A 12,757-nucleotide genomic window follows, 5' to 3' on the forward strand; every position below is an offset into this window, starting at 1 on the left:
TTTTTACCCCGCATCTAAGGCCCCATGGGTGCAGGAATCCTGAAATTTACAATTTATGCCCCCTTGTTTCAAAGATGCTTCATACCAAATTTGAAAAGAATTCAAAAGATAGTTATCGAGGAGAAGTAAAAATTTCTATTGTTCACATATTTAATAATTGACCATTTTGGCCCTATCCTGATACCAAAACCCCTACCCCTGGGATCATCGAATTTACAATTTTGGTAACGGACTACCTGCTCTTTCTAAATTTGAAAGGTGGAGATAACAAACAGTGATAAATCTCATAATTCCTATAAGCAATACAAAATACAGAGTTGGGCAAATACGGACTCTTGGTCAAAGCAGAGGTGGGATCAAGTGCCTAGGAGGAGTAAGCATGCCCAGTCGACCTGTCATACCCGCCATGAGCCCTATATCCTGATCAGTCTGCCAAGAACGGCTTAACAATCGGTATGAAACACCTCAGACATCATTTGACCCAATGATAGGTTGTATTGACGAACTAGATCGTTATAACGACCATAGAACTTGCGAAATGCTGACTTCAATCGAGACTGTTGAAACCTCTTGTGCCATCAACTTGTTTGTCAGTAGCTTGCCTCGATTTAAAAACTGACTATAGCAGAACAAGCTCTTGGTGATCGAATCATTTGAGAGGTATAAACACCATATGAATGTGATCATGGAATATTGCTACATAAATATGGGAAGTTGCCGATGGAGAAGCTGAAATCATCCTATTTCTCATAAAGTTCAGTTGTCAGTTTACCGTTAATGTTTACTGTCAATAAAATATCTAAGTATGAAGCCGAAGTGGACGACTGTGTGGTGTCTTTTATTTCGAGCTCACAGGGATATATCGAATCCACATATGAATGAAAGTTTTTGTTGTTAATAGACAAAACGTTGTCGATATATCTTAATGTTGAATTGAAGGACACAGCAAGATATTTTTTCGTCTCACGTAGAAGTTTCTGAATAAATTCTGCTTCCTATAAATATAGAAACAGGTCAGCTAACAAAGGAGCATAAGTCGTGCCCATTGGAATGCCAACAGACTGTTGGAAGACCTGATCACCAAAGACCACGAAGATATTGTCAATCCATTTAGCTTCAATCTAGTATCAATAACACTAACGAAGATGTTATTTAAGTGTTTTACACTTAAACACTATATTGTAAGTTTGGCCCCACACTGGGATCAGAACCCCTACCCCAGGGATCATGAAATTTACAGTTTTGGGCAGTTTTTCCTCGTCCCTAGGGCCCCAAGAGTCCTGTACTTTACAATTATGTCCCCCTTGTCCCAATGATGCTTCATACCAAATTTGAAAAGAAGTGGAAGAGTAGTTATCAAGAAGTTAAAATGTTCAATTGTTAACACACGAAGGACGACGGACGACTACCAATTGCAATAGGTCACCTGAGTAAACCTGAGTTTACTCATGTGACCTAACAATTAGTATTAAAATGGTATGAGATACATCATCAGACACCATTCGGCCTAAAGGTTGTATTTGGAAAGAAGATCATTATAATGAAATCCTGAATTCAACGACTGTTAAACCCCTATAATATCAATTCATTTGTCAGTAGTTTTGCCTATTATTATGAACTTAGAATAACAGTTACTATATTTTATTATTTGAACATACTTGCATTACACTTTGGTCCTTGATAACTATCTTTATAGAGGGACTACGAAGAAATGCAAGTTCACTTGGAGCAATGAATCATAGATTGATAGACATTCACAGTATAGGTAGAGAATGTTTGGATTGCTGTTCATTTACATACATGGTCATAAAAATTGGTACCGTATAAGTTTAACATAGACATCAATGTGACATGCATAGAAATGTCGATAAAAAGTGTGACTTTAAAACATTGATTTAAAAATGTTTAACTTTTTATCTCAGAAAGATGAGGAATTGCTGGTATGTTTTTTAATTCTTAAGTTATATTTCTCCCTTAAAAGGGAGTATTTTTAGGAAGAGATCAAAAGAAATGATAATTCTGAAGAAGATTACCTTTTGATACTCCTCGCACACTAAGTTTAGGGGGTATGCTAGAATCTTTCTGTCCGTTCATAGACACAATTCGTCTTTAACACCGATGAACAGATTTGATGAAAACTTTATGTATATCCTATCATGTATATCTTATATGAACATATTTGATTAAAACTTTATGTATATCCTATCATGTATATCTTATATGAATAGATTTGATTAAAACTTTATGTATATCCTATTCTTACATGTATATGAATAATGAAGTTGTACACCTGTTACATGTATTTTGATTCAAGAAAAACATTCAAGGAAGTTATGGATTTTTTTTCAACTTTATGGACTTAGTCATTTTCTTTTAGAATTTGTAACGACCTGCTCTCTCACGGAGACTACTACATAAGTTTAGGAGAGGGTGTAATATAATCATCAGTCCATTTGTCAGCCTGCCCATCTGTTTTTGAGAATGCTTTTGTCAAAAACATTTTTAGGAGACTAGAGCATGGGTTTCAGAGAAAATTTGTACACCCGCAACAAAGTTCCTCTTCATGTCAAAAGGATGTGTTTATTCTTCATTGAGCACAAATTCACTATTTCCCACCATCCAATGTGACCTGCGGTGGTATGAGTCCCATCAGGACAGTTCTAGTTTACAACAATGAAACAATCTTAAGACGGTCATGTTGCTCTTTACGACCGTTGAACGTAGATTGGTGTAAGTAAGTAAGAACTGGTTATAGTACCTTAATGGTTAGGATGCTAGCTTTTTTAGTTCGATTCTCTATATCTGAATCTTAAATATGAGTGTTCCTTCCCCAAACAAGCGACATTAGAAGTGAAATCACGGGTCTTTCAGATATAACATTGATAACATCTCATCTAACCGTGGTGATGTCTTTACATGAGTGAAATAAATAAAATATAGATAAATCCAAAAACATGATTATAAAGCATACGATCAATTATGTTACAATGTAAGCCACTGTAACCAGCAATACAGCCATTTAAACATCGTCCATTCATTGGGTCGCACGTTTGCGAATTTCCTGAGCACCATCGGTTGCACCTTAGAGTGCATTGCTTTCCAAAGGTTCCGTTAGTACACTCTGTAAACGTAAGATTAATATCATATCAATAACAGCAAATTCAACGTTGTAGCTCCAAACGTAAGATTAATATAATGTCAATAACAGCATAATCAATGTTGTAGCTCCAAACGTAAGATTAATATCATATCAATAACAGCATAATCAATGGTGTACCTTCAAACGTAAGATTAATATCATCTAAAACTTATACGGTACCAATTTTGATGTACCAGATGCGCATTTCCACAAATATGCTCAGTGATGCTCAAGCCGAAATTTTGGAAATTCGAAATGACAAAAAACTTGTAACAGCTAAAAGAAAATCTAGAGTGCCCCCCCCCCCCCCCCAAAAAAAAAAACAAGAACCTGGAGCCAAATTCGTCCAAGGATCAGAGCTATGCATGAGGGAGATATCATCCTTAATTTTGAAATGAATTTCTAAATTTTATCCAGCATTTAAATATACATCGGTATTTTCAAGCTAGTAACTAAGTACATGTACTTAGCTGCTGGGCTGTAGAGACCCTCGGGGACTAACAGTCCACCAGCAGAGGCCTCGACCCAGGGGTCATAATCTTAAACTTATACGATACCAATTTTGATGCACCAGATGCGCATTTTGACAAATAATGTCTCTTAAGTGATGCTCAAGCCGAAATTTTGGAAATTCGAAATGACAAAACACTTGTAACAGCTAAAAGGAAATCTAGAGTGCCCCCCCCCCCCCCCAAAAAAAAACAAGAACCTGGAGCCAAATTCGTCCAAGGATCAGAGCTATGCATGAGGGAGATATCATCCTTAATTTTGAAATGAATTTCTAAATTTTATCCAGCATTTAAATATACATCGGTATTTTCAAGCTAGTAACTAAGTACATGTACTTAGCTGCTGGGCTGTAGAGACCCTCGGGGACTAACAGTCCACCAGTAGAGGCCTCGACCCAGGGGTCATAATCTTAAACTTATACGATACCAATTTTGATGCACCAGATGCGCATTTTGACAAATAATGTCTCTTAAGTGATGCTCAAGCCGAAATTTTGGAAATTCGAAATGACAAAACACTTGTAACAGCTAAAAGGAAAACTAGAGTGCCACCCCCCCCCCCCAAAAAAAAAACAAACCTGGAGCCACATTCGTCCAAGGATCAGAGCTATGCATGAGGGAGATATCATCCTTGATTTTGAAATGAATTTCTAAATTTTATCCCAGCAATTAAATATACATCGGAATTTTCAAGCTAGTAACTAAGTATTTAGCTGCTGGGCTGTAGAGACCCTCGGGGACTAACAGTCCACCAGCAGAGGCCTCGACCCAGGGGTCATAATCTTAAACTTATACGATACTAATTTTGATGCACCAGATGCGCATTTTGACAAATAATGTCTCTTAAGTGATGCTCAAGCCGAAATTTTGGAAATTCGAAATGACAAAACACTTGTAACAGCTAAAAGGAAAACTAGAGTGCCACCCCCCCCCCCAAAAAAAACCTGGAGCCACATTCGTCCAAGGATCAGAGCTATGCATGAGGGAGATATCATCCTTGATTTTGAAATGAATTTCCAAATTTTATCCCAGCAATTAAATATACATCGGTATTTTCAAGCTAGTAACTAAGTACTTAGCTGCTGGGCTGTAGAGACCTTCGGGGACTAACAGTCCACCAATAGAGGCCTCGACCAAGGGGTCATAATCTTAAACTTATACGGTACCAATTTTGATGCACCAGATGCGCATTTCGACAAATAATGTCTCTTCAGTGATGCTCAAGCCGAAATTTGACTGAATAACAATCCTTCTTATTTATAGGTTTTGGCATTGCGAACACTGATATGTTTTTCAACGGCAGGGCTACAATATGTACAACATCTCTTTTGTTCAATTTTTTCTATATGAAATATATATTGCAGGTATTCTCCTAAACAATGTAATATTTGATATTATCAAACATTCAACAAGGATGCATGCACATGGATGGATTATCATATAGGACTGCTGGTAATAAAGGCAACTGATAAATCCTATGAATACCAGATTCACAATATTTCCCTCTCCAACCATCTTTGCAACCATGTAGACATTCACCAGTAACGTGGTCACATTTGGTCTTTGATACTAAGCAGTGTTCATTACATGTTTCAGTACAGTTACTCCCGTAATAACCGTCATCACATCCTGTGAAGAAAAAATCTAAGAATGGAGGTATTCTCTTTTATTGTAATTCACGGACTAAACACGTCACTAGATATAAACCGATTGGAAAAGCATAAAAGATAGTGTTTACAATAATTAGTTTTTAACAATCTTTCAGAAATTTTATATTTTACTATATTTACTTTCGGTACAGGTAGTTCCTTGGTACCCATCCTGACAACCACCGGCACATGATCCATTGAAGGGGTCACAATCGTTAATGCAGTGTCCACATGTATTAACACAGTCCTCGCCGAAAGTTTTATTGACACAAACTACATAAAATCATATTCACGTTGATTATTTCATAGCATATAAGAACATGTACATTATATGCATACATTTACTAATATGTGAAAATGCACATAAACACACACTGCAACGTCCCTGAGCGCTAAACATAGGCGTAACTGCTGATACTTCATCTACAGATGGTAACGCTAAACATAGGCGTAACTGCTGATACTTCATCTACAGATGGTAACGCTAAACATAGGCGTAACTGCTGATACTTCATCTACAGATGGTAACGCTAAACATAGGCGTAACTGCTGATACTTCATCTACAGATGGTAACCTCTCATTGATTGATGTTTTCCGCCACACTCAACAATTTTTCAATTATCTGGTGGCGCCCAGTTTTTATTGGTGGAAGAGAGAACCCAGATACAATGTACCTCCACCGACCCTCCGAAAGTAAACTGGGAAACTTTCTCACTTACCGGCGCGAGCGGGATTCGAACCCACACCGACAGAGGTGAGAGGCCGTGTAATTGTGAGCGCGATGCTCTAACCACTCGGCCACGGAGGCTCCTGGTAACGTCTCAATAAGTGAAAAACTCACGAAGAGGTTACAAAAAAATTAAATAAACAAGAGTCCCACATGACTTAATGGTCACCCGAGAACCATAGCCCATACATAGGCCTGTCAGAAAGTCTCACATATGCATTTAAGCCTCATTCCGGAGTCTTTTGTGCACAGCTCTATGATCTTTCTAAATATGCATACAATTTCCATTCAATTACAATAGAAGGAAAGATAATGTTTGAAGCATTCAATTCAGTCCTTCTTCATTTGCCTTCAATATGGCCAAGTTACCCCACCCCGTCTCAACTGACCTGACCATCAAGGCCAAGGACATTATCATATTCTTATGCAAAAAATAATTGTCACAATATACAAGATTAAAGGGAATTTCTGCTGCGGAAGTAGAGAAAATGATTTTCTAGAATTTAATACATTTTCACTAAAGAGCCATATTGGCCCAGCCATAGTCTGAAACCCTGACCCGGCCAGGAGCAATGCATATCACAATTTAAGTAAATGTAGATTAAGGCTTCATGAACATCATAACCATGCATTCAGCTTATCTTAACTACTACAGAAGTAAAGAAGTATATTATTTCTAAGATTTAATGCATTTTAACTGTATATCGCCGTATTGACCCCTCAACCTAAGGTCTAAACCTTTAACCCAGGGGCCATGATTTTCACAATGGGCATCATAACCATGCATTTAGTTTTTCCCACCCATGTCCAAGAGGAAGATTTTCTAAGATTTAATATTTCTATACTATGTAAAACTTATAAGGTACCAATTTTGATGCACCAGATGCGTATTTCGAAATGTCTCTTCAGTGATGCTAAACCGAAATTGATCAAAGACTCATTATAGGGACTTTTTACAGAAATCTACCTTCTCTGCAGTATGATCCGTGGTATCCACGATCACAGCCTTCCATGCACTTTCCATCCGATGGATCACATTTTCTTCTCAGACAATGTCCACATTTAAATGTACAATTCTCACCATAAGACATGGCGCCACATTCTGATGGCAATTTGCAAAAAGAAAGTCAACGAGTAAGGTATCATAGTCCACTTGAAAACATAATTTCTTCTGCACTATAGTATCACAGTGTTCACTACCTTGTTGTGGGAAATTAATCAGACTGATCACTACTATCAAAGATGCAAGGATGTTAATTGGCGTAATTCAAGAATATGGCAAAAGGACATGTAACTTGTGTTTTAAGCTCGATATGAATGTAAGACCCGGTAATGCTATTTTCATTCTATACATGTACCTTCGTCACATAACTCTCCTCTTTTCCCCGCCACACATCTGAGGCAGGCCCCACTAGTTCTGTTACATTGCTGGTCCACACATACCTCACTGCAGGATTCGTTACAGTTTTTACCATACTTATATTTAGTACATTCTAAAAAATCAAATTGAATGATTTACTTAATTCATCTGAATTTGATTATAGATTTGTCGTGTTGAAGGAGAGGAAGTATAATCCACAAACTAAGCTGATCTAGATTACTTTTTGTCAATCAAATCTATTTTTGTTCAATCACTAAAAGAGTTGGTAAGATGAATCACATGTTGTGTAGCTGGGTTTGTTAATGGTAATCTAACTTTGGCATTATTAGCAGTGGTTCTGGTAATGATAAAAATAATTCACGCTAATGATACACTGACATGAGCTATAATTTTGCTTAAAAAACAAATACTGTTAAATCCTGCTTGACACGCTCTGGACAATTTCATGGAACTAAATAGTTTTCCCTATAGACCTACTTGTAACAGGCAAGTTTCCGTAGAGACGGTTTGGTGAGATGTTCTCAAAATTAATATGACAATAAAAATTGTATTCACTGCAAACTTTGTATTCAGTTTTTTTTATTGTCATTGCATCCACAATGGCGATACTGAGATTTCTGAAGAAGAAATAAATTCGAACTTCCAGAAATAGGACATTTCACTCCGGCACATGAACTTCTAAATGAAGAAAATACTACCCACTATGAGAACCACTGGGTCAGTGAATCAACAATGAAAGATTACATGAGAGAGATCATTGTCCATTATGTAAATAACGTGCATGATGAGGGGGGGGGGGGGTATCTCGATAACCCAATAAGCTTTTTGCTTTCGCGATCAAATGACTGACAAATTTCATGATCTTTTGAGAAAAAACATCGACTTCAGTATGTGACCGTTCCGTCTAACTGCACCTATGGATCTTAACGTAAATAAGAGTGTGCGAACGGTTTTATGAAACGCAAGTTAGAAGTGGTATGCTCACAACAGGTTGTGTGAAGGCTGCACCGCGTGTATAAATGTCAATCTGTCTTTGAATTGTATGAAGCCATTAGGAGCAAAATGCCTGGTAAAGTTATAAGACTATTTGAAAAGCAAATCAGATATTCTAGAAAGGTTTAAAGAAAGTGGAATTTCTGATGCATGAAATATATGAGTGACAACATTATTATGCAACCGGACTTTGGGATGTTGATATCATATTTTACATGCAACCTTGATTGAATTAAGGTCTTGTTTCTTTTACATTTACATATATTTATTTTTGTCAACACATGAAATCGCTAAAAAAAAAAATAGCATGCTTATATTACATTACCAGATTTAGAGAAAAATTTCTCATAAAAAACACTTGTTACCTAATTGTTGAAATGTTTGCAAAGAATGTCTTCGAAAATTTCCTTAACTATACGTAATATAAACATAGTGAAGATAACGAACATGCCACGTCAGCAATGCATATAATATGACTAATTGTAAAACATTCGCTGATTAAAAGAATCCTTACTTTCTGTGCATAGTCGTCCGGAAAAACCAGGCATACATCCCTCTACACATTTGCCATTATCGTCATCACAATTGTCAGAGGATTTGTACTTTGGATCAACGTCACAATGACCACACGTTTCGGTACAGTTGAAACCATATTTATTCTTCTGGCATTCTAATTCGGGATAATAATATTTCGTATTGCACAGGTTTGGAAGACTTCCCCTATAGCGAGATCTCACTAACACGCCATTATCCCTCTTTGGCGAGAAAGTAAGCAATACTGAATAAGTGTGACACACAACTCAAAGTGGCTCGAATTGCCTTTGTAAAATTGATATCACAGTCAAGAAAGTCCATATGAACATTGCTGCGTAAGAGAGGAGGCTAAAATGAGTACTTTTGTTTTGGTTTACATATTTACAGTAGTTTCGGACATTTTAGCACATTTTCTTTCTTTTTTCGTGAAATACGAATAGACGTATTCCTCGACCGTCTTTTTCGATTGCATGAGATATATTTGACCTCTCTAAAAAGGGATAACTGCGTTTTAGCAAGAATATCTCGCTATAGGGGAAGCATTCTCAACCTGTTGCATGGTCATTATATACTGATCGGTTAATGGTGTCACTTGACTTTGATACTAGTTTCTTGACAATGTCATTCTCTTCTCGCTTCCAAAGACTGTCATACTTGTTATATGTCTGTTGAAATTTGGAATTAATTTTTACCCATATGTTAAACTCCATCCCCATTTGATCCCCCAATGTACCCTATCCCCTTTCATTCTGACAACTAAAACATTTCTGCACAACTGGATACCTTAACCTATCATATCCTGGAATATCTAATATTTTCATCTACGGGTTACGGAGAATGACTGCGGACAGTTTAGGCGCGAGAAAGAATACCAAGAAGCGATGAAAAATAATGCCTCCAAACTTCAATTGGAAGACTTAATTACTGGACCAGTCATCGTAGGTGTTCAACCAACTCTTTTTTCTTCAAGAATTTCCTTCGGATGAGACCGCAAAACCGAGGTCCCATGTCACAGCAGGTGTGGCAGGATAGAGATCCCTCCCTGCTCAAAGGCCGTAAAAGCCGGGCATATGTCTAAATTTTGCAGCCCTTCACCGGCGATAGTGTAGTCTCCATAAGAGTGAAATATTCTCGAGTGGGACGTTAAACAATATAAAATCAATCAAGCATTTCCTTGTTGCTAGGCAACGACTTAGGTGGTGGCAAATTTGAACAAGATCCCATAGTTTGTTACAAAATCATTTCCAATATCCCATCCATTAAAGACGATCTATATCCAGTATGTGCCGTTACCAGAGTTATGACAAGAAGAAAGGAAATTGAGGCTAACCATGTTCAACTTATACGACTGATTCATCAACCTTGATGGCATTAGACGTAAAAAAAAAAAAAAAAAAAAAAAAAAAAACCACAACAACAACAACCAGCCATATACAGCAAGTCTGGTGAAAACCAGAGATGAAATGTATAAAATATGTATCGTCCAAATTATGGTTGACCAGGCCAAGGACACCCTTAATCGAGAGCAGTTATGTTGTCCGAGCAAAATAAGGACCCCGATATTAGCAAGAGGGCGCTTCCATCATAAGAGGCCGTGGAAGTTGAATGCTTCTACACCAAAGATGGGATCCTAATGCAAAACGGCGACCACCTGACGCATCCCCGGATGACGTGTGGCGTGTCGTTCACCAGATAGTAGTCCTAGTAATATATCGTAGGGAAGTCATGAGTTTGAATCACGACACACCCATGGCAGGCCAGTATAGGGCTTGGAAATTCCATGACATGTCAACAGAATTTTGAGTCATTTTTATTGGCTTAAGTTGAGAAAGGATCTTTCCGATTCATGTTTTCCAGAGGGTAAGTAAACCAGCATCGGACACTGCTTTATGAAATTTGATTAGACCTACTGTAAGTTGGTTATTTTGTATCGATAGCTTTTGTAAATAAATTGTTAAATCCTTTGTGATTGATTTCTGCCGGTCCATTTCCAACTCTTCAACCCATTCCAGCTTTTGAAGAACCTTTTAGTAGAGTGGAAGTGGATTGTGTAGGATTTCCCCCTAAGACTAGGCCAGGGAACAAATATTTGCTTACTATTGTGTGTATGATAAGACCCTTACCAAACTTTGTTTTCAGTTTTACAGGAGTACCTAAGGCCATTCAATCAAATCAAGGTTCCAATTTTATGTTAGAGTTGTTTCAACAGATCATGCATGAGTTAAGTGCCAGACTGTACTTGTCTACTGCTTATTAAACCGAGTCTCAAGAGGCGCTTGATTAAACATTTAAAACTATGCTGAAGACATATTGTCATCAGTGAGTGGGATGAAGAGGTTCACATTGTTTTATTTGCTGCACGAGAAGCAGTTCAGAAGTCTCTTGGTTTCAGTCCTCTGAATTAGTGTTCGGTCATACAGTTAGAGGTCCTTTGAAATTCTAAAGGACAAGTGGTTTGACTGACACTAGTGCTCTGAACTTTTTAGATTGATTAAACAATTGTATATTGTTTAACGTCCATCTTGAAACATTTTCACTCATATGGAGACGTCACAATTGCCGGTGAATGGCAGCACAATTTAGGCCTATGCTTGGCGCTTATGGCCTTTGAACAGAGGGAAGGGGATCTTTATCGTGCCACACCCACTGTGACACGGAACCTCAGTTTTTGCGATCTCATCCGAAGGACCGACCCATTTAGTCGCCTCTTACAACGAGCATGGGATACCGGGGACCTATTCTATCCTGGATCCCCCACGGGACTTAACCTTTTAGACTATGTATCTAATTCAAAAGTGAGACTTTACAATGCTTGGAAATTGGGCAAGTCAAAATGATAGTTTGGTAGGAACAGAATATTCAAACCAGGTGATAAAGATCTTGTATTGCTACCTGTTCCTGGTCATCCATAAAGAATGGCAATGCAATGCATAAAATATACAAAATTATGCACTTGTGCTATACTGTACTATTTTCACGGATGTAACTAGATGGTACTACTGTCAGGTCATATGTGATATTATTTAGAAATGAAAATTCTGTAAATAGAAATATTTTGATTGCATGTACATATGGCTAGAAAACAGATTTCAAGCAAGTTGCACCAGTTAGTACTAGGTAGATTTTGGCCAGACTTCTATGTTCGAATGGGGCATAATTTCCAGAGAAATCAAATCAATTTCCTACGCATTTACACAGTATGTCCATATAAAAGTTTCAGAGGAGTTGCGCTGACAAAATGTTTCAGTAGCTTATTTTATTTTGGCCAAACATGTAAGTTTAAAGGGGACATATCTCTCATAAAAAAACAAAAACAAATCAGAATGCGCATCTACACAGTATGTCCTTATTAGGTACAAAGTTTCATAAAATTCTGTAAAGCAGTTTCAGGAGTTGTGTTGACGAGAACATGACTGACAGACAGACGGACGGGTCAAAAACCCTTATTGCGAGGGAGTATAGATATGAGACTAAATTTGCAAAACTCTTCTTACTCTCACACTTTCCTGTATTTAAGTCACACTTATTATCTTTACATGATTCGGAACACCTCTGTTCACAATGATCCCCGTATGTTCCATTCCTGCAATCTGAAACAATGGATATCATTGTAACACATATACAGATCAAACACATTTGGAAAAAAAGTGGAACCAAACTCTTTAAAATGGCTTGTTAAAGCATGCCATACGCTGTAATTGAAATATTTCAACATTATTTGGAATACCTCAACAGTCTCATTTAATGTAAAATTATGACCGTTATAATGATCTAATTTACAACCCTGCCATTAGGTCGAATGCTGTCTCACGTGTTTCACACCG

At 37.5% G+C, this 12,757-nt stretch overlaps 1 protein-coding gene across 6 annotated transcripts in view; it reads right to left on the reverse strand.

Annotated features, from left to right (window-relative positions):
- The window catches only part of LOC125662903 (receptor-type tyrosine-protein phosphatase epsilon-like), a 66,928-nt gene that overhangs the window by 34,878 nt on the left and 19,293 nt on the right, over positions 1-12,757 (reverse strand). For 3 of the 6 annotated variants that reach the window (XM_056147057.1, XM_056147053.1, XM_056147058.1), the window contains exons 5-11: positions 12,428-12,523; positions 8,914-9,069; positions 7,384-7,518; positions 6,993-7,127; positions 5,439-5,570; positions 5,134-5,277; positions 2,972-3,121 (exon numbers count right to left, since the gene is read on the reverse strand). In XM_056147057.1, the coding sequence (XP_056003032.1) occupies positions 2,972-3,121; positions 5,134-5,277; positions 5,439-5,570; positions 6,993-7,127; positions 7,384-7,518; positions 8,914-9,069; positions 12,428-12,523 (948 nt within the window). Of the gene's footprint in view, positions 1-2,971; positions 3,122-5,133; positions 5,278-5,438; positions 5,571-6,992; positions 7,128-7,383; positions 7,519-8,913; positions 9,070-12,427; positions 12,524-12,757 lie in introns of those variants that run through there. The other 3 variants (XM_056147054.1, XM_056147059.1, XM_056147056.1) reach the window with 3 other exon arrangements.

The sequence above is a fragment of the Ostrea edulis genome, chromosome 8 (genome assembly GCF_947568905.1).
Source record: "Ostrea edulis chromosome 8, xbOstEdul1.1, whole genome shotgun sequence".
Taxonomy (NCBI): domain Eukaryota; kingdom Metazoa; phylum Mollusca; class Bivalvia; order Ostreida; family Ostreidae; genus Ostrea; species Ostrea edulis.